The sequence below is a fragment of the Dromaius novaehollandiae genome, chromosome 11 (genome assembly GCF_036370855.1).
Source record: "Dromaius novaehollandiae isolate bDroNov1 chromosome 11, bDroNov1.hap1, whole genome shotgun sequence".
Taxonomy (NCBI): Eukaryota; Metazoa; Chordata; class Aves; order Casuariiformes; family Dromaiidae; genus Dromaius; species Dromaius novaehollandiae.
In genome coordinates, this window is record NC_088108.1 from 5,204,686 (window position 1) to 5,228,010 (window position 23,325).

General features: G+C 39.6%; 1 protein-coding gene across 1 annotated transcript in view; it reads right to left on the reverse strand.

Moving 5' to 3' along the window:
• Window positions 1-54: 54 nt before the first annotated feature.
• ZDHHC15 (zinc finger DHHC-type palmitoyltransferase 15) overlaps window positions 55-23,325 on the reverse strand; it is a 29,033-nt gene continuing 5,762 nt past the window's right edge. Inside the window, exons 4-12 of the mRNA XM_064518108.1 lie at window positions 22,867-22,987; window positions 21,955-22,024; window positions 21,284-21,316; window positions 20,069-20,189; window positions 17,945-18,077; window positions 16,627-16,753; window positions 15,042-15,151; window positions 8,990-9,072; window positions 55-7,698 (exon numbers count right to left, since the gene is read on the reverse strand). Of these exons, the coding sequence (XP_064374178.1) occupies window positions 9,029-9,072; window positions 15,042-15,151; window positions 16,627-16,753; window positions 17,945-18,077; window positions 20,069-20,189; window positions 21,284-21,316; window positions 21,955-22,024; window positions 22,867-22,987 (759 nt within the window). The 3' untranslated portion in view covers window positions 55-7,698; window positions 8,990-9,028. The remainder of the gene's footprint in view (window positions 7,699-8,989; window positions 9,073-15,041; window positions 15,152-16,626; window positions 16,754-17,944; window positions 18,078-20,068; window positions 20,190-21,283; window positions 21,317-21,954; window positions 22,025-22,866; window positions 22,988-23,325) is intronic.

A 23,325-nucleotide genomic window follows, 5' to 3' on the forward strand; every position in this document is an offset into this window, starting at 1 on the left:
ATGTTCTTCCTGAGCATGGGCTAATTCACAAGAAATAACTAATCACAAGTATAATAAATTAGCCAAAAATGGTTTTAATGCACTCCTTGCCTGCAGTATAAACCATGCAGGCTTTCTAGTAAAAACAATAATAGAAAATGACAAAGCAACATGTACAGCATATTCAACTGTATAAACCATAGAAACACTCTGAAAGTGCTAGTGAAACACGAAGCATTCATATTAAAGAATGTCTGTCAGACAGTAAAAAATGAGTATATCGAAAGCTTTTGTAAAAACCCATTTGATATCCAAAGTCTCAATGCAGCAACAGCAGAAGACTCCTGAACCTGACTAAACATTCCACATGTTGTCAGCAGACTGTTTGCAACATTCACTGGAAAACATTTACTTCCTATTAATTTAAGGGATGAATTAGTATTAAACAACATAGCTCTGATGTGTCATGTCCTTAGCTGAACACAGCAGCACTGATTTAATGCAAATTTTGCAAACTCAAAATACTTATAAATACCAACACCACGTCCTATTGTTTATCTAAAAGCAACTGAACGCAGTAATATATCAATAAAATGGTATCTGTTAATATTTCCAGTAACTTGTTATTGGCACAGACCCACTAAGCTAGTCTTCCTTGCTATGAAAAGTTCACTACATTACAGTGGTTATCAGTGGAAAGGAAAAACAAAAGTCATTCTGACCCAGTCTAGGAGGTAGCATATTGGTTCTCAAACAAAGCTTTCTAATGCAAGAGCAACTGTTTCAGTTGTTCTATTTAATGCAAGTTTTCTGGCCGAATCCAAACCCATTGATGAACACCAATGAGTGAAACCGACTTGGTTTTTACTTTGAATCAAGGCAAAACTACTAATACACCTGAATTCTAACATAGAGAGGTCTGACATTAACTAATCCTAAGGTTTAATTAATATTTGAAGGGCCCATTTTAAAAAACAAACAAATGAGTCTTTTTCAGCTGAAAAATACCTGAATAAAAGAATTTATAAAGTAATTTCTGTTTTACATGCTTCCAGCAAAAAAGGAAGCTGCAATAGAAGCTCCCTGTTCAAACACTGCAGTTCGGAGTTATTCTGGAAAAGCTCATGTTTCCAGTACAGCAGAAGTCCACAGGTGAACGTAACCATTGCAAAAGAATTCCCACACATGGAGCTAATTCAAAACAGAGAGCACACGGAGTTCCACCCACCTCTTCACACGAGGTCTTTTACGACACTAGTCATAAAACCTTATCTCCTTCTCACCAGAGGCCGCGTCTGCGAAACCAAGCCAGGTGGTTCATTACATAATCGGGATACCAGACGCTTATATGAGAATTTACATCTCTCACATACATGCTAGAAGCAGCAGGATCCTTTGGGAAAGGGGAGAAACAATTCACCAACACTTCCAAGAATCCACAGCATTTCATTTCTGTTTATAAAGGAAAGTGATGAGACGGTGCTGCACATACAGCTTTTTCATTTTAGAAAGCAGACAGGGAGGACAAAGATTTTTTTTCTCCCCATGCTTCCTGTGGGATTTAGCCCCAAATAAAAATTTGGAGTCCAGTAAATACTGAAAGAGCAAGAATTCCATCAAGTAAAATAGCTTTGTGTTACGTCAGCTGTTTGGCACTAGTATCTGATGCAAGAATGTGTCTTCTTAAGCACAACTGGAATAAGCAGAAAGGATGATCCCTTTGTCATTTTGGGGTTTTTTTGTTTTGTTTTGTTGGTTTTTTTTTTTGTTTTTTTTTTTTTTTACACATAACCCTGATGATTTTTTGACAGTGGCTGTGATTCACTTAAAGCTTTACGAATGCTGTTTTTCTTCTGTTGATACAGAAAGAAAAGATTTTTAATGGCATGAAGGCATAATAAACTTATAGGTTCATATTTGAAATGTAAACTTACGTTTTATTTCACAAGGTTTACATTCTAAACTGAAGCTAGAAAGCAAAGAAATACGATTTTTTAGGAAGAAGATAAAAGCAACACAGAAAGTTGGATCCCACTGCTTTGAACAAAGAAAGCTGTCTGAATGGTAAGAATCACAAACCCATATCTGACAAGTTTAGTTACAAATAAAATACATTGTATAACTTTTTAAAATGACATCTACTCACCTTCTTAGTCTCCAAAGAAAATAGCAGGAATAGTTGAAACCTGATATATTTTAACTGCATATTCAGGAGGAAGAGCATAAAGTGAGAAGTAAAAAGGACAGTAAGAATAAAAATGCGTAACAGCGGGTATGATCTCAATGTTAACTAGCAGAAAAGGAAATAAAGCATTAAGCAGGAAGAGTACGTGTAGTGCCACAACCTTGAAATGCTCGTCACTGCCAAGCTGTTCGACAGACCATTACTTTTAATGAAAAAAGCCACTCTACCATGCAAATGCTTTAATTGATGGTTTCAAAATGAGTTTATTTTTGCAAGTGTTCTGTAACAAAACAGAAGCTGATATAATTGGAAAAGTATCAATAAAATCAAGGTATTTTCAAGTACTACGGATCAATTTCAAAAATTTGTACCACAGGAGTCACTGAAATGAAAATGTAACCCTTTGAGTTAGTTAATTCTGGCTTAACAACCAAGGTCAATGGTACCTCCTTAACCTGCTAATTCAACACTTCCATGAATTAGCAGCTATGCAAACAGCAGCTCTGTTCTGCCGGCTTAACAGCTCCGCTAGAGGCAGCTGCTCCCTGAATACATCTTAAGAAATCTCCCTTTGTATCTAACCATGGGGAGGGAGGAAGAAAAATGTTTTTCCTGACGCTTTACATTCATATTGTGTTACAGACTTTACGCATTAGGTTTGGTAACTAATACTACGTTGTGCTTTCAGTCCACATCAGAGTACAGAATTTAAAAGGTATAATTGCTATAGATTTTGCTGAATCATATTTCTAATTAGTTCCAGGAAGTTAACATTCATTACCACTATGCTAAAAGCAAACTTCCCAGTCCTCAGCAATTACAGTACACTACACGCACTAGTCGAGCCCATTAAAAAAGTACAGTACTACTCCCTGTTTAAAGGAATACAGTCTTATTCTACTCCCAAAACATACTCTACCAATGCAGCAAGAGACACATGAAAAACCCCACAGTGCAGTGATGCTCGTCAAAGTCCTAATTCCTTACACAGACCCCACCGGCAAAGGATAGGACTTGTCACAATACAATCCATAGAGACATCAATATGATGTTTTCTCTCTTAAAAAAAGTAGTGTGCCTGAATGCAAATGGGAGTGAAGGGGCAGAGGTAATGGGGTGGTCGTTAGTGGTAAATTGCTTTGGAGCATTAACCCAAGACAACAGGAATAAGGGAGTGTGGCGGTATCAGTAAAAGCCAGCAAGAGAATTCTTTCTTTCACATGACGACGTCCACTTGGAAAAGTTGCTTACAGCACGCGAGGTCCTCGGTCATGTGAAGGACAAGAAATGTCTTTGCAAAATGGTGCAATACAAGCAACGAACTGGCCAGGGGAAAGGCAGGCTATGCTGTAGGTAAGTCGAAGGCCTTGATTTAAGCTAACAAAACCCATTGCCATGTTTGACACTTCCAAGGAGATTCCAGGCGCGTTTGATTTTTGGAACGGCGATTTTTGGCCGGGCCAGATGACTGTGAATGCGCGCTCCCATCTGACGACTGTTTTGGTAGATTTACACATAGCAATTGGTTGCCCCGTTCCAGCTCCCACATCCTCATCGAAACGACCCCGGCAGCGCCTGGCACCGGAGGGCCGGCGCGCGACAGAGCGCCCCGCCGGTGAGCACCCCCGGGCTACAGTAAGCCAAGCCCACAAAAGCGTTCTTCACCTCGAGTTATACTGGCAATACTACAAACTAAGGACAATAATTATGTATGACCCTGAGCTGAAAAACCACCTTTACTGCACAGTTTTGCAGCATAGATCTGGTAGGAGCTGCTCAGCCAGAGCAAACGCTCTCGGCCTCCAGGATGAGGTTGAGAACGTTTCCTTGCTACTTCCACGCTGAGGCCAGGCTGGGCTCGAACAGCACAGTGTACACACCCTCACAAACGCTACAGCCACACAACCTAAAAAGGCATTAGCATTGAGGTGCAAACCTCAGGAGTTTAACTTACCAACTGTTTTTGGGTGCAACTGAACTTACAGAAGGAGCTGGGTAGAGACTGACAACGAGCTTCCCAAGGCGAACACCTTGGGCCTTTTCCACGATGCGGCACGCAGCTCTGCCCTGGAGACCGCACCAGCAAAAGTGGAAATGGATTTTTTTTCCCCTTAAAGAACTAGCTGCAAGTTCAAAAAAACCATACACTTGGCTGAATACTTTCTGTTTTGTTACCCTCAGCAGTGATTACAGAACTAGTCTGAGTGATTTCTGTTTTCCAGTGCATTTACCTAGCATATTTGGCAGAACATCACACATATGCAACTTTCTTTCAGAAGCTAAGAAAACCAAAAGCCAATTTAAAAAGTAAATAGAAGTGCAGCTTTAAAGCCACAAGTATTAGGGGCTGCAGTGAAAATTACTGCTTTTACACTGACTAGATTTCTAGCTGGCAGTCTTTCTAATGGCCCAAAAGACTAACCAAAATAACTGCATTCTCCTTACTAGGTCATCTGAAATTATGTTCAAAACATCAGTTGCAACTGCACGAGGCAAAGAGATCTCAGTAGCAATATTTTGAAAAATACTAAATTTTCCCCCAGAGATCTGCCCATTTACGTGCTGCCTTGAAGAACAGACGTATAGTGGCTTCAGCAAACCCAGCACAGACACTCCCTTCTTGGACAGTCTTACCTTCATTGCAGTCTTTCATATTCAGCTTTAATTAATCTTGGGACGTTAGAGGAATCTGCCTGACTCTTCTGTTGCACTGTAACGCAGCATAAAGCAGGGCAACTCTAGGCAGAGCCGAAGGAGCTCTCCTCTGAGTAAGCAGAAGAGCAGAATGGCGTTTTCCAGTCACTCAGACATACCCGACCTTTTCTGCATTTTGTCCTGCCTCATTCTACCACACCTTTTGTATTTGTTTTGTGTTTTATTTTGAAGCTTTCAAAAATCTGACCAGTGTGAATACTGACTCGAAGAGAGTTCTGAAGCTATCAAATTATTCATTGTTTCTGCCTGGGAAAGAGGTTGTAACAGCTGGGTACTGCGGAGCTGCTGTTCAGGAAAATGGGAAGTCAGCTCTAACTAGTCACAAGAAAAGTTACTTAATAACAGTATGCAAGTTAAGGAAAGACATTGAAGCATCACTTAAAAGTACTTGGAAACATTTACAGCTGTTTCCAAACATAAGCATTATCACAAAGATATTTGTTTTAATAATAACTGAAGACAAAAGTTTACGTTATTCACTAACTAACAGGCAGTGTCGCAGCGGGACGGCAAGCAGGGCTACCGCCTGCAGAGCTTTTAGGCGGTTCTGCTGCTGGCCCAGTTTGGCCAGGAAGCGACGCTGGAAGACCGACACGGCCCCAGGCAGAACCAGACCCAGAAAGGATGCAGGAACCTGCTCTCAAAACCCCCGCAGCGCCACGCGCCTTCAGACACAGCTCCAATATCCCTACCCTAAAAACACTCGTAAGCTGACAGAATGACACAGAAAGCTGCCAAATTATCTTCCTGTTTTTAGACAGAAGAAGTTCAGAGTTAGAGACCGTAGCATTTTAAAAGGCACAAATAACAGCTGGCACTAAATTGCTATGATTTCCTACTGCATTTAACTGCCACCTTCCTCTAAAGACCCCCCCGAAATACGTTTTGCCAGAAATGAGGTGATGAATTCTACTGCCATCTTCCACCAAACACAACTTACGATCCAGCAACAGATTTCTATTACAAATGCAGGTTTAGATTTGATAGGAAAAACAGTTTCAGCAGTCGACAGCCGTTCGATTAGAGCCATCAAACGGAGGTGGCTGAAGCGCCGTCAGCGGGAGCGTTCAGGGAGCGCTCGGCAGCACCCCGAGGAAAAGGGCAAGTGACCTGTACTGAGACCGGGAGAGCGACCCTATCTCTTAAGATTTAAATTTTAGCAATAACACATTCTACAGAGCGTGTTGCCTGCTCTGCACCTAAGTACGGAGAGTAGAGGCTGATATGTAAAATGTCTGTCTAAAAGGCATGGTTTATATCAGATAATTAAATGTCTGCTCTCACGGACAGAAAGTCTCTGCGCGACTCCTTTGCCTCCTTAATGTGCTACCAGTGGAGATACTGGTAGCTGCAGCAGAGTAAACAGAGGCGAAAAGATCTAGTGTGTAGCCAAGGCCTTTGTCACCGAACAGATACTTATCTGGTAATTTCTCATGACGTGCACAACTGCTGCTGAGTCACTGTCAACACAAAGGGGCAAACAAACATAAAAATTGGACAGAAAGTGGTGAGTGTAACACATGCTCTTAAAGGCAGTATCTTAATACTTCAAGCATGCATCTAATTCAAACATGAGCGATGGAGCTGCCAGATCTGAACCGTGCAGATAAAAAAGGACTCAGATCTAGAAAACTGCATATAATATAGAGAGCAAATTCTCAGTTCCATGCTGCAGAATAAAAATACTGGTACTTTCCTTTGACTGCAGATGGAGTCAAGTAAATAGAAAAAATCTGATCACCTCTTGGTGTTGAAAAAAAAATCTTTACAACATCAGTCAATACATTTACTTAGGAAGAAGTTGACCTAATTCAGGACATCAGTCGTTGCCTCTTCAGCATTATGGGACTAAACCCACCTTTGTGAAGGGTGAGCTCCAAATGCTACTGTTGGAGCTAAATATTCAGTGCACATTTCCAACTCATCTGTTTCAAACTAACACCTTCCTGACTCCATACATACAAAATTTCCCATCAAACACTGATCCTGAGATAAGGTGATAATGCTCTAATTGCCATGCAAATTCTGTCATTTAGCCCGAGCCGTAGGAATTAATGCAAACTGTACTGTCTAAAATTCCCGTTAGAATTTTAGGTACCTGTAAGTAGGATTCAGCTTTAAGGGCACTGTAACTCAAAATCTAAGAAAACGACACCCTCCTAGAAAAAAGCACCAATGGCCACAATATTCTTGAATCTTGTTACTGGCAATATGACTAACTATTTTATTTCCATACACAGCTGCACATGTATATGCATGTTCAGCACTTTTGCGTTCACCACACACACATCTAACTACCAGTTCAGTCCCAAATTTCTGCAAGTCTGTCTCTCATTGAGTTGAACTTAGATAGGATTTTAAACACTTATTAGAAAATGCCACTTGTCAGAGCAGGTTGGAGAATCAGTCTCCAAATAAATAGGTTTCCCAAGAATATTATGGCTTGGAAGAATTCTGAGAGCTTGAGTCCCTGATGTTTGCAAAACGAAAAGGCCTTTGGAAATGCACTCATATCAATATTTTTTTTCACCTATTTTGAATAAAAAATATATATTATTTAGAAAATAAAGAGAGCAGGCCAAAGAAGATTGGCCAGAATCACTCTATAAAACTGTTCTGTTCACTCCATAACTTAAACTTATAAAGCCTTGAAACATCTGTGTAGCAGGATTTCTGGAGAAGCACTCTAGAATGCAGATTCCAATCAGATGACACTTCATGATGTTTTCTCCTCTTGAAGATCCATTTGTTTTCTGACCCTCAAAACTGAAGTCCATGAAAAGAGAAGGGATGTTGGCTCCTGAGAGGGAAGCTGAAATCTAAAGAAAGAAAAATGTGTAACTGTAAGCACTGATCTTATGAGCTATAATATATGGCTGTATAACCTTGACTTTGACCATTATTTTAAAGCCATGTAGAATGACAGGGAAAGTGCTGCTTTTTCACTCCCTGGGTCGAAAGGCATTCTGTAGTTTTCACCAATTATCAACAGGAGAAACATTTTGGGGTTTTCTTCTCAGTGGAAGAAAACAGAATCACACCAAAAACACGCAAGAAGCCCATTTATAAAAATCTTGCGCTGCTTTACTCATGTGGAGAACGAGGCAGTGGATTACAGTGCTTTCACATACAATTTAGAAATTTAGAGTTCCTTGACATCCAGAGCAAATTAAGGGGCAAACTGTATCTGACTATTCCATCTCCTGCAAGGGGGAGAGCAGAGGATACCCCTCGAATCTTGATCAGTGATACTTTGCTGTACAATTCCTGCATGGAGACTGAGGAGGACACAGCCTACAGCTTACTCTAAGTGTGTGGGTTCCTCCCCACTATTCTGAAAGTCAGAGCAGATTATATATCAGCGAGCATTCTGGTATGTAGCATCTTCTCCAAACCATATATCGTCTGTTGTTGCACCCATTTGTCCAGGGTGAAGAAAAACTAGATAGGGACTGCTAAGGACACTGCAAGTCCCTTTCATTTATCTCAGCTGCATGAAGCATGCAACAAGGCTGTTCAACTTCAGTTTCTTTCAAGACCATATCTCTACCTTCCCACACATGGATCACAGAACAGATTTTCATTCTTATAATTGTAGAACTTAGTGGCAAGAACCATGGTTGCCACATGCACCAGAGCAGCTGCAGGGTTTATATCCTCCTCTACAAACTGTGTCTTTCAGCTTTCCAGTTTTTTCTTTTTTTTTTTCCTTCTCTTTTTCTTTTCCTTTTCAACTGAGCGAGCATCTGGCCCAGGGCTACTGGACAGCCATTGTTCTCTTTTAGGTTCTCTTAAACCACACATTTCTGAGTAAGAAGTAGTACCACTGGCAAAATACTACCATGTGTAGCTGCACCAACATGACGCTCTGGTGGGAGTACCTCTGCCCTTCGGCGGGCTCATCAGCCGGGCTGGCAGACCACCACCGCAGCTACACCACTTCCAAAGCCAGTGTGAAGGTCTGCACTCTGCAGCCGTGCCTTCCGCATGACTTTGCCCAAGCGCTGTGGGATAAGCTGCTGTTAAAGCCAAAATCTGCCCACGATTACCTACCTACAAAACTCCCTGCAGAGCTCCGGCTTTTAAGATAACCAAGAAAGAAATACTGACCTTTCTGAACAAGCTTTGTACTGTTGTATTTTCAAATCGCTATGTCTCCCTTTCTATGGCAAGAGATGAAGCTTCATTGGAATCTATACAATGAAAAACAAAGTAGTTAGAGATAAGTAAGTCTGTTCCTCTCACTAAGAATACCCTCTCCACTAAGTGTAGAAGCATGTTTTTAAGAATCACTCCAAATAAAAATAGGCAATGACTTGTCAGAGCTAACTGAACACCATTTTTCAAACTGAGATTACTTTATTATTGGCTTTATTTCATAATCATGTCACAAGCCTTAAAGCCACTATGACAAATCAGGATCTTTCAGTTTTAATGGAACATTTCAGGCATCTCTAAGTTAGAAAATTATACTGCATTCCTTCCATTGTATAAGATGGAATCTGAAAACTCTAAGTAGAGTGCATCATTTGCTGATGCCTTAAGAGAAAGAAAAGCAGTGGTGAGAAAACAAGCAAGAGTAAAACAACATCAATTGTGTCTGCAATGCACTTTCCCAAAACCCTTCTATCAGATGGAAGTCAGAGCACCAAAGCTTAACATAGCAGGAAATCATATTCTCTGAATGCAGCTTTGTTGACACAGCAGTAGTAAAAATACACGGCGATACATTTCATACACTTACGACAGTTTATTCCTAAACATTTTCACCTGCAAAACAAAAACCTCATGTTTCTATGAAAACACACTGTTTCAGTCCAAATCTCAGAAAACAAAAGGCAGAGGAGGTCAGACTCAAGCCATATATAAGCAGCCCAGAAATTTCTGCTTTAATCTATGAAGAGAGGTTGAGGGAGTTGGGCTTGTTTAACCTGGTGAATAGGAGGCTCAGCGGTGATCTAACTGCAGCCTATGACTATTTGCAGGGCAGTTGCAAAGACAGCAGAGCCAAACTCTACCTGATAGTGCCAGACATGGAGCAATAGCCACTAGCTGCCACTTCTGGCAGCTGGCAATGAGCAAATTTTTTTTACTAGGAGGGTTGTGCAGCACTGGAGCAGGTTGCCCGCAAGGTTGTGGAATCTCCATCCTCGGAGGCTGCACAGACTCAGCCAGGCAAATCCACAGCTGCTCTGATCTAGCGCTGGCAACAGCTCTGCTTCAGGTGGGAAGTTGCTCTAGACACCTCCAGACACCCTTTCCAACCAACTTTTATTTTTGTGATCCTATGAACTACAAAAAAGGTCCATTTAAAATGATAAGCAGCCTGAAAGCAGCTCATACCTCATATCCAATGGAAACAGCATCCAGCTAATCGTAAGCCACATTTTCTGCTACTGTAAAACTATATTATTACAGTAACTGATACCCAAGAATCTCAAAGGAATTTATATGCATAAATCTATCTTCACAGCCTCAGAGGTAGGCATGTATCATGCTGTATCTCCCCACCTGCAAAACATGGCTAAGCGAAACAAGCTGTCCTATGTCAAAAAACTAACAAAAAAAAAGTGGAAGATACAGGAACAAGATCCAATCCCCCAATTCATACTTTTACAGTTGTTTCCATGACTGCTGAAAACAGGATTTCAAAACTGCATTGCTCTGTAGATGTCTTATACTGATCTTATGCTGTTCAGTTTTAAAATCCAGAGCTGGCTGTGTAATACATGATGGTTAAAAGGATTGAGCAGAACGTCAAAAATCAGCTTGCCACAGAATTTCTCTCCTTTTCTCCAACTGAATTTTCTCTATGAAAGTAACTGAAGAAAAATAAAAAGCAAAGACTCCCCTTCCTCCCCCTACCAGAAATCCCACCCAACCATACATCCAAAACAAACAAATTTGCCTAGGCCTCTGGTTTCCTTAATAAGGATATGAGGAACCATTGCTATTTTCATTTTCAGGTCATTTTCATTATTTATCATCACAGACATCTATTTTATCATGCAAACTCTAATGCATATCTTCCAGTGGAAGTTCCAGAGAACTGCCCTCTCTTCTGCACACCTTCAGCAAAGCCCGAGATCTGCACGGCAGAGGGAACTCATGAAAGGACCTGCTGGCGCTGGAGGACTGGTCTCATTGAAATTTCACTATCTACCAACATTTTAGGAAAAAATCTGTTTTGATCTAATCAGTTTAGTAGCTACAGGTCTGATAGACATAAAAAAACCATACCAGTTTTACGAAATTTATTTACCAACAGATTTAGTTGAACTGACACAGATTTCTGCACAGGTACCCTGCATCGATTTAAAATTGATTATAAGTCAGTTATTGATGCAGGATTTGGCACTGATTTAACTTGACCTTTTTCTGACAGATGCTATTTAATCATTTATATCATGCTTAAAAAAACAGAGATGCAAACCTTGTCTTTCGTCTCAGTTTACTGAACTCCATAATCCACCGCTGGACTGTCTGAGCAGTCTCTGCTCATTTCAGACCTCTAAGTAGCTTTTAAAATTTCTTGATAGATAGAAATTTAATCCCTACAATCACAACAGATGACTTCCCTACTCAAAGAACTGCTATGCCAAATTAGCTGATATCTCAGGACATGGAGCTCCTTTAATTAGGCTCCTAACAATTTGAATTTAAATTCAAGTCACGTGCCTTCATACACCTGAAACTTCATCAGATCAGCAGAGATTATCAGCTTCCACCTATTACTCAGGATATGTTGGCTTTTGCTGGAGAGATGTTACTTAGTACAGATGAGAAAATTTTGAAGATGAAAACAATTTGATAAAGATTTGATTCATACTGAAGCCTTCTGTACAAGCTAAAATGAAACACATTATTAAATTATTAAATCCATTTAAGTGCTCTGACATTGCCATACAACATACAGAAATGGATGGCTGTCCTATCCTAGGCTCCAAAAGCATTCACCGTACTGACACGTCCACGATTGACATGTCAAATACATTATAGATGAATTTTTTGAAAAAAAGGATAACCTTATAAGCTGCTGGCATGTGATTTGGGGCAGCTTCCTGACTAAACACATTAAACAGATGCCTGTGAATAAAGGATGAGCATTAATAATTCTGAAAAAACTTCAAATTAACATGAATTTGGAAGCAAGTGTTTTTAGTCTCTGGCTAAAAAAAATAAAACGAAAGGTTCCCCACAGTATTTTTCTTTCTAAATGAAACACCAAAAGCCTTAGCAAGCCAGGATACAATAATCAAACAAGGGCACATTTAAACATCCACATCACAGAGAAATGGACAATTCTGTGGGTAAGCAGCTGAGAAGGTGGCCTGTACACTCTGGGGACCTGGGCTAGGCCACCTCCTCTCCTTGCTTTCAGCTGGGCTTGTCCTCTCCTCATCAACCTCCCAACCCCCTTAATATTGATCTCCCCAAATATGCACGGGTGGATATTGTGATTCTGCAATTGCAGGGCCTTAAAAAAAGCGCCGCCTTATTCACACACAGAACATCTGGGTAGAAATAAAAGACTGCAGTAATGCAGTTAGGCAGGATAACATCACACAAAGAAACATTTCATCAAGCTCCTGTAGCCCTCCCTTTTCTTATAATTATCTCCGTGGCACTTCTCTCCCTCCTCTGCAGGAGCCTGGAGAGGGACTGCTGACGAGAGCAGCCCCCCGTACGCCTGCCGTAGAGCACCGGTGCACAAGCCACCGCAGGTGATGCTCCAGGAGGGGAGAGACCCCTCTTAAATACAGGAGGGCAGTCGTTACTCTAATCTTGAAGCAGCTGGCAGTGCCATTTCCTAGGACTACAGAACCAAAGTATCCGAAAATTCATGCTTTCTCAACTCCTGCTTTGCCTATGGGTGATTAATGCCCAAGTAATAGGAAAAAGAACATGACTTGGTACCTTCTCTCATACTCCTCCCTCTCCCCCAACACCTTTTACACGAGTCAAAACGATGAACGGACATTTGTTATCTGCACTGGTGGAATGGTGCAGCCCCAAGAGATGGATTTATCCTGTATCGGAAAACCACTTCCTCAAAAACATCATACACGTGTTATTACTGAATAAATCCTGATGCTAGCTGGTGGTTACGGAGAGCCACGAAACCTGTGAAGATGTAAAGTAAACATCCCTGCCTGTTGCGGAGCTTTTTGATGAAAGCCTCATCACCCTCAAGGAACCGGCTCACGGGCAGAGCTGGAAGCTCGCACACCAACTCTCAGCTCTTCCCGATCCTGCAGCCCTGGCCGCAGTCATATCCAGGGAAGGGCACTAGCGTCCTCCCCTCCCAACCAAGCACGCTCCCCGAATCTCCATGCAGGACTTCCCCTCGCTAAATCCAGACGTTCAGACAGACCAGGGAGGAAGATGTGCCTGGCAGTAAGAAAAATAAAGGGACGTTCCCCACTGTTTGCTCTAGCAGGTGAATTCCAGCTCCAAATCACTGGTTTGTAAGATATACAAAGGACACAACGTCCTTAACCAGAGCATTCTTTTACTTGTAGTCTCCATCTTTACCCCAAACCCAGTGCAGCAAAAATTAAACCTTGCTGATCACAGACCGAGTTTCTAAGGTTAACCATCCGCTGCATGTGTACAGCCTATTCTTTCACTTTTATCTCTCTGTTATTTTTTAAAATCAATTTGTGTTACAGCATCAGTGGTGAAATATATACAAACCATCAGGAGGTACAGGTATTTTTCTAACATACACATACTAATTAAAGCAAGCTGTTCATCTAAATTAATGCTGAAACAAGCCTCTTCAGTCCTATTCACAAAATCCTGGTGAGCACATTTTCCCAGCACTACTGGTATGTGAAGTGCGCCTTAGAAAAAACATAGGTTGTTTATTTTGCAGTGGAATAACTTGAAAATTGCAAATACAATCTAACTAGAGACTAGACAGCAACAGAAACCTGCTTGAAAAGTTGTTGTTATGCCCTTAACCAAGACTACTGGCTTCCTCACGGATTGCGCCCAAATGACTAAAGCATATGCCCTGAAAGTGAGCGATATTGGCAAAGTTCCTGAAAACTGTTCTGAGGCAATAAAGGGAGTAACTATGGAAATCAATGTAGCTGTGATTTCTGGTTCTCCAAGCACACTTGCTTGGTTCACTAGTTATAGTAACCTGAGAATTAATTACGCTTTCACCACTTTTTAAGGGGAAAAGGACAGTGAGATTATCATCTTTCTTTTAAAGGGAACCTATCTTCCAGATGATGGTGTCGTAAAATTGCTGTCAGTGTTATTGTTTCTATAAATGTGGACGACATCCTTGCACCACAGAAAAACCCCGAGTCCTTGCTTAATTTAGTGACAAGATTTCTGAATCCTCAAACATGGTGACCCAGAGACTCTGACATTAACCCCGATATTCTGATACATACTGTATTCTCCAAAGACCAAAGCTTGCAGTTAAATATGTGAGAAAGCCCCCTCAAGTTCAAGAGGGGAAAAATAATGGTAATGAATTATCAAACTAATTTTGGATGCATCTAACAAAAAGAGTCAAATAACAGACATATAAAGTCTTTTTTTTTCCTAATAGGATGTCCATAGCATAAAAAGTATATTTCAAAACGTGATCATCGTGCAAACAGGCTGGATCACCTAGAATTGCTCTCAGCATGTATATGTCTTTTACAGATGAGACAGCGAATGCCTAGGGAAGCATCAAAACAAAATGAACTTCTTCTGTATTCTTGTACTAAAGCAGAACAAACTAAGTATAAAATAGCTTCCTAAATGTATCTCTGCATACAGGTGTTTGCATGCACACTTGCATAAACTCTCAGAGAATAAATATATTTTAAAAAACCTTAGTCTTTTTGTTTTTGCAGGCACAACTTCATGTCTCCAATAACTGCGTGGCACGCAATAGCATTTACATATCAATTCACTCAGTTTGCGGAAATTTCAATTTCTCTCTGCAACTTGTGAGTAACAACCCCTCAGTCCATTTATTTGCAAGTCTAAAGTTACCACTTAAAAAAAAAGAGTTGACTTCAAAGCAGGGCTTATTTTTAGTCTGTATTCATTAATCAAGCCAGAGCCTCCTAGTGATTTAGCCAGCTCTCGTAATTCATCCATTAGTCACTGTATGTCAAGACTCCACTAATTTCTTTTTGTGTTACCTTACCGTGTGGCTCTTCATCTATTCCATCATCTTCCCACTGCTCTTCGTTTGCTAGGAGAGGATTCTGAGCTTCGCACAAAGCTCTCATGGGGAAAAAATGTCCATCTCCCTGGCTACATGGAAAAAGGCAGAGAAAAAGATTGTAAAAAGCAGCAAGTGGTTCTGAAGGATGACAATCAACTTTGGCACTTGTTTTGGCTTTTATCTGCATACAAACAGTTTTGTTGCCTATATTTCCAATGTTTACTTAAAAATATTTTTAAGATTTGAGAAATACTGAGTTTATTTTTGTGGAAGCTCAGATACCAAGTTCTACTAGAAAGTAGTTTTGATCCTGAATTCCTGCAAACTGTTTGGAGACTAGGAATTAAAAGTTACAGCCCAAATGAATTCATTTTTAGCAGAACTCTAATGTGCCTCAGTCAAGTTATTTGGAAACAACAGGAAAAAGATTAACTAAGGACAGTGAGAAAGGTGGGGGAACCAACAAAACCACATTTATAGAAGAATCTATTGTATCTGTTTTATCTATTTATACCATGGATTTTACTTCTGTGTTTGAACCACACCCAACAGAAAATGGCCCCAATCTCACTCAGATGATACTGAAAGACAAATGAAAGAAACTTTCCAAAATGCACTTTGCAAAACCCTAAAATTGCTATAGCCATTTTAGCTTTACTATTGCCCTAACGTAAGAAAGAGTCTCTGTGCGTGTGTGTGCACACCTGTGTGTGTGAGAGAGAGACTGGATATCGAACAAGCTTTTGAGAGTAAATTCAAATTTATGCAATGTAAACTAGCAAAGTTAAAAACAGGTTGTTCTACTTTTGTCTACACCAAACTGTATTCCCTAACATCCAGCAGCATAAACAGAAGTCCTGTAAACTAAACTGAAGTACCTTTTTCCTCTGATGATTTCTTTTTACCCATGGAAAATAACTTTTGCATTTCCCCTAAGATTAGTATATATGCTGGTAACGTGTCTCTGAGCAGAACTTCAGTATCGCTTTCATTAACAGAAAGGCTCTCTGTGCCAACCTCTTCCCCCTGCACTACTTTTAAGAGTGGAAGGGAGATGGCAGTGGCGATGCAGCTGCGTCTTGGCCTTGTACATCGCAAATATGCAGCTGCTTGAAAAAGTTGTGAATTGCTGTGCTAGCAAGTCATTTTACACTGTGTCCAATTACCAAAGGAATTTGAGTGTACTTTACTACTGGTCTACAACAGGACAAAACAACATTTTTCCCCAAATGAAGTAATGTAAATTGTTTCAGCCATAGGAGTCCAACAGATGAAGAACCCAGCATGTTTCAAGTGAACACCCATCCACACACGCACCACAAAAGTCCAGAAAGAACACCACCCTATATAATGCATTTATACCACAAAAAACTTCCGCTTCCAGACTTCTTGTGAACAAGATTAACACATACGGCATTCGCTGGTGCATTTACAATGATGCACAATAGCAGTCAGCTAAGACACGCAAGCACAGACGTAACACATTCAGCTATACAAGTAATTTAGAAGTCGGTCTCTTCAGTTAATTGTATCAGCTTTTAACACTGACTTGGTTATTACTTACCTAGAGACAATAGGTAGTAACCAAAGCTTTTTTTCTTCTCCGAACACTTGCTGAAGGTTCTTTACAAAGCCTAGATTGAATCCATTTTTATCTGGGCCATTCTGAAACACTGGAGCTGAGAAAGCCTCTACAGATAGACACAATTTCAGTGAAAAAATGAAAATTAATGTCAAATACACTGAAACAGGATTGTACATCCTAACATGGCTGCAACATGCACAACATGATCTACTGTACTGTGAACGAGCATTACAAAGACACCAAGTGTGAAAATAATAGGCTTTTGAAAGCCTATAAATACTTATGCAACTTTCAAACTGAAAGTAGGAATTTGTTCTCGCAAATGAACCATATGGAATAACCACAAACCCAACTAAAAGCACTTTTTTTAATCTGCAGAAGAGAGTTAAGGAACTTTAGATAAGACTCATGTTAAAACTCTGTGGGAACACAGTGACACTACAAATTTCTAAACAGAAAATCTGCAGGATAAATAGGTCTTTCTTCAAAGCATATTTCAGAAGTGGCACTGGAGATTTAAATTGCCTCATTCATTAGTAATATAATGAATAAGCATTAGGAACAAACATATGCAGATAGACCCTCTGTTACGGTGAGAAATAAAATTAAGAAAAGAAAGAGAGGGGAGGAGAACCTCAAGTGCACTAGAAACAGTTTTATCTACCTTCTAAGCTGCTGCAGAGGTCTGATGTTTTGGGCTAGATGAGCTCCAGTGCCCCTTGAAATAAGTTTTAAAGTTAATAATTTTACAAAATCTGAATATCTGCTCAAAACTCTTCATACCGTGTGTTTTGTTACAAAACTTTATCCGACCAAGCTTTAAAAGTTGAATAACCACTATCCGAAGAAGGAAATAGAAATCACTCCCCCAAATTCACAGCGTTGCAGATTCTCAGTTCACTGGTCTAATTTTACAGACCTAACTTCTTGGCCTTCATCAGTGAAGATGGACACTGTTTTTCCAACCTTTCTGAGCTGTTTTAGGATGCACTCCAGCATATGAGCTGGAACAACCACATTATTAAAAAGCTGCACTGATATCACAGTGAGTGTGGTTACAGTAATGCGCAACGTTTGCATAATTGGACCCTTACACCTTAAGGCTCCAGTTTCCCTAACAAAGCTTTCATCATATCAGCTGATAAATGCATCTCACTTAAAGTGACAAATTCCTGCAGCATTGTGCAAAAATCTTTTAATTCTTCCTGCCCTCATAAGCCTGGAATATCTAGAAGTAGAACACAAATGTCTTTTTTCTCACGACACTGCTTTACAGTGCGTACACACCCAGTCTTACCTAAAGTAGATCTGTTTCTACTGACAAGCCAACAGTGATAGCCAAACAGAAACATCAGGCTTACGAAGAACATGACCGCCACAAAGAGAAGGAAAAGGACATGAAATTTGGAACGTCCATTAGTCAGCTCACCCTGGAAAGAAAAGCGACACAGTACAAGTGATAAGGACAAATAAAAGCAGAAATTCTTTGTTCTTAGAAAAACAAAGATATCCTCTAAAACTCCTACTTTGAGTTTCAAACTTGCATACACAAAAAAGTCATACCTACTGCAAAAAGTGGGAAAAGACAAAAGAAGAAGTGACCTGGCTCATTCTCCCTGCTGCATCCCAAGCAGAAAGAGTGGGGTTTTACTATCAATTTTTTGCAGGGAACAGAGCCAGTAGGATCATAGCTTCCCACCTGGATCCAGGAAGCACATCCTATACTCACAGTGAAACTGGCAGGTACAAGCTCTTTGAAACCCTGTTCACATTCTGCTGAGCTTCCTTTAATCTTCACATTTTCCTGTACATACATTAAAATATTGCTCTCTTTTGGTGACATGTGTCTTCTTTCAAATGGTAACATTAAAATATCCCACTAGCAAGCAGGAAAACTTAGATCTGAGTGTAGCTGGTTTAGAAAGGAGTAAAAGCCAAGCAATGTCTTACAGGTCCTTTCCTTCTACAGTGGGACAGCTACGTGCCAGAGCTCCTTGTAAGGATACATCTACAGACAGACTGTGCAGGACCTCAAAACAAAAAGTTACTTCTTGGCCTTTACGCACCGCATGTACGTAAGCCCAGAGACAAAGTCTCTGTGCCTTTCTTAGTATGAAAAAGAATTCCTGCTAGTATCCCATGAGTATCTCAGGAGGCATTTTATTTAAGTGATTAGCCATTAAAAAAAAAGAGGAATTAATAAATTAATGCACAGCAAAGTTAAGTTACTTAAACATAGTCATACAGAGTTAGCAGCACAGCAGACATAAAAACCTAGAGACACAAGGCCCAGTCTCATATTGGAACTGTCAGTTGGCATTGCTTGCATGTAAATTATAATTGGTAACTGAATAAGCAGCATGCTGTATTTCAGTCAACTTTTATATTAAAAAGATGTCATACAGGGATTAGACAATGAACAGGATTTTTTTTTAAATGACATACTGTTATGTAAATATGTACAAATCAGTGGCAGCATGTTATACTTTGATATCAGAGCAGAGAAGGGAACATACAGTCTGCAAGAAAACAAGCTTTTGGAAACCATCAGGTAAAGTAACAATATGGTAGTTACCCTGGGGTCTGCTCTCTCCCTAAGCACAAGAAACCTAACCCAAAAGATTACAATATAAAGTTGAAAAAAATATGCCTGGGCATTTCAGGAAACAACATAAAAGAAAACCACCCACTCACAATTAATGGTTTCCTGTAATATGACTGAAACACGTAGGCGGTATTCTTGCAACCACTTTAAAAGTGTCAAATGTTGACAGTTGAACATTTCTGCTTAGAAGACAATTATCTCCCTAATCAGTAGGCTTTTTTTCTTTTCTTTTTTTTTTTTTTTTTTCCTGTTTAAGTGAGGAGATATGGTCAGCCAATGACAGCTGTATTTGGAGTTGGGAAAATTAGCCACGTTTAAGTCCAAGAAACTGATCTAACTCAAGCTGTGTTTATCCCAATATAATGCCCCTGACTTCATGGTATGACTCATGACATACCCTTACCCATATTGAAAAATTACCAAAACGTTTTTGTAAATACCAGTCCTCAGCTCTCTTTCAGTGAGGTGCGTCTTCTTTTGAATGACAACACTTAAATTTTCCAAATTAAGAAACGTGTGATTAGTTTCAAAAAATTCTGATACACATACCATTCAAAGAGATTTGTACAACTAAAGGATGTAACTTCTTTTCCAGTAGCTAAGTCTATGAGTTGAAATTCCTGAAGTCTATTTTCTCCTCAGTCTGTGCATCTCAGACATATAACGGGAGCTACACTCACATATGGGCTCAGGAAAAAACATTATAGGAGAAAGGCAGACCCTCAACTGACTGCAAGTGAAAAAAGTAATGAAAGAGTGACTAACCCCCAACAAGACTCATACAACATGAAAAAGTAACCAGATTCCACAACTTACTGTCCAATACTTAATGAAATACTTGAAGACTGTTGCAGCAATATATAAGCAATACAACAAAGAATAGGCTAAGAACAGTAGAAAGAATTTGTAGTTAGAAAATCCAATGCAGTTATTCACCCTAGAGAATAAAAGCAAAGTTGAAATCAGAATACGTACAGCACACAGTTACAAAGACAATGAATACCACTTTTTTTGTTTTTTTACTTAAGGCTCTTGATTGTACAACACAGTTTCTTCAGTAAATAGCTCCTCTTAGTGGTCAAAATGAAACAAAACTCAACTCTTTTTTACTTTTTGATTCCTGATGGCTAGTAATGCCAAGTAAAAACACAGTTCATATTTTTGAAATCCATTTTAAAGTTTGTACCACTGGTAAATTTGTCACTGCAGCAGGCTTTAATTACTCGTCTCTGTTTCTGGTCTGCAAAAGTAATCAGATCAGGGATTTCTGTTTTACCACTGTTTGGAAAACTCAGGAGTCTGATTCACCATTGCAATACATGGAGTTGTTTATATACAAAATGTATCAATCTGCCATGTGATTATAATTCTCCACGCATAGACCAACTCCAAAGGAGTACAAGGGAATGCAGAAAAATTAGTAGGCGTAACATTTGCCTCACAACTCAGGTTTCAAAAACCTTCTAAATTCAGGAATACCAGGGAGATTCAGGTGGGCATATGTCTGCATTGCTTGCAATTTCTGAAATCTTCCTTTTAAGAAAAGGAGGAATTTAAGAAATTCAGTGGCAGTAATCCTCAAAGTATAAAGCTTAATTCATCCATGCACCATTCTACTTAACATGCACAAGTGGCAGGCATCATTTTAGAAACAAACTGCATGCAAATATTACTGTTGAAAGCAACCACTCACTGCATGCTCAAATGATTATATATCCAAACTTAAAGGCTAAGTTGAGGTCCCTTTAAAATTTGAATAATAATCAAAGACTGAATTAGTATTTGCATTTTAAATTATGTCAATATAACAGCTTTTGAAGTGTCACTAATGGAAAAAATACATGAATAATCTGTCTCTCAAAAATATCAAATGTTTCAGGCAATTTCCAAGTATGCTTATTTTATAAATTTCTCAACATAAAGAAACGTATGGTCTAAAATGAAAGAGGCATATTGACACTATTCTACGGAGGAAAGGCATTTAAACAGCCTCTGTTTTCAGAAAATTACAAACCAATATATAGGACATACCACGGACAATGATGATCCATTTTTAGCACACATCTGCAAAAAGACAAAAAAAAAAAAAAAAAAAAAAAGGGGAAAACTTGTATTTGGTACTTAATCGCCAACTGCAGATCAACAGCAAAAGCCTCTGGTATTTTTGGAAGATTTCTATAACGATACAAAGTTAAGATGATACTATCGCTTTGAATTCTTTAAGGTAGGTATAATTTTAAGACACTTCTTACTTTTTAAGTTCTAACAATGTCATTAGTACTGTGCAAGATAAAAGGACATGAAGATGATTCCTGCCCTAGAGGGCTTAAAATTTGCAAAACACCAGAGGTAAAGCCTGGAATAGTTAAAAAACAAAACAAAACAAAAAACACACCTTCTCCCCCCCCCAAATACTAATTTTAACCTGCTAAGAGCAGTCAGTTAATCTTTCACTAGATGGCACACTTTCTATGAACTTAACACTCATATCTGTAGGTGTGGGAACTGCAAACACTGTAGGGCTACAGATAGCAGAAGTGCAAATGCTAATGCTGTCACACAGGTGCATACACTGGTGGCTGTTACTGAAGCAGAGGTACTTGGGTACTTTTACATGTGGAGAGATATGTGAAGGACCAGCTCATTCACGTTACTTAATGGTGAGTGTGTTCACTTCAGTGAAAAACAATCCGTTCACTTACATAGCACAAACGGAACAATGGTGACAACGATCAGGTTTTATTAGCTGGCATCTATCACAGAATCGAATACCTGAAATTAAAGAAATATTAATACTGAGTAAAGTGTTCTTTCCTAGCTTGTTAGCTAATATTCTGCTCATTTCCTAGCTATTTATACCTCTTCCCTCTATCGCTTTAAAAGATGGGTGTACTGCAGCAGGTATTTCCTGGCAGTTCATAATCAGATAAGCAGTGCTCATAATTCCCCTAAGAACTTGCGGATGCAGGAGACAATCCTTACTTAAAAGCATACAATCAGCTTAAAAGTGGTAAAACAAAACTGTACGCTTCCCTCTGGCTTCCACATTTACTCAGACTTTAAATACATTCCATTTGCACAACTGCCTATATAGCAGCTCTTTGCTTCAGAATCCTTTGGTTCTTGGAATAAAAACGAACAGGTCAAAACCTCCAATCTGACCATGGATTGCCTTTAAGCTTTGAAAGGAGTTCAGTACGCATTTAACCACAGAACAAGGTCCAAAAAATCTGTTTACAGAATTATGTCCTGCACCTCTAAGCTAAATTCCATTTTAAGTAAAAATTACTACAGATTTTGGTTATTACATTATATTACTAAATGCAGACAAGGTATGTTGGCTTTTGAACTGTAAATACAAAGGGTGACATATCGCTGCTCAAAGCCAGCACCCGGTACTCCACTGAAGATGGAAGTATTCAAGGCTTTGTGCTTTTCCCAAATATAAAGCCTGAGAGAGGAAGCATTAAAATTCTTAGTACGAGGGCTCTTCAGTGTATGCAGTGGCACTGGGAAGGCTCTCTGTTGGTCTGCGGTATAATCTGGATTGCCAATATATGCCACTTAGCCTGCTTGATTAGATTTAGAGAAACAAAGTCCTTTGCTCAGCTGACCTCCATTCCCCGTTCTTGTGTACACTGGCAACTTCCTTGCAATTTCGGCAAGAATTTGCCTCTGCACCTCCGGCCTTTCTTCGTTTTCATAGCGCTCTTTGTCAGCGTAGGACATATGGTACTAGAAGCAGAAGTCATGAGAGAAACAGTTACTCGTATAGCAGAGAGAATATTTCACATATTCTGTCTGGAAACACTTTTATCGCCCACTCCTTATATCATACAAGATTAATCTGATGTGGAAATGGGTTTGTTAAGGAGATATAAAGAGCAATAGCAAGTACTGGACAGGCAGAATGCTATGGAATACATCAACGAGAAATGCAAAAGTGAAACTGAGATCACAAAACATAACATACTAGATTTGCTACTACTACTGCAGTTTTACACAAGTATTTTTCATGAATAACATGCCTGAAATGTTACTCATTTCAAGTACTTTTCTTGTGAGCAAGAATT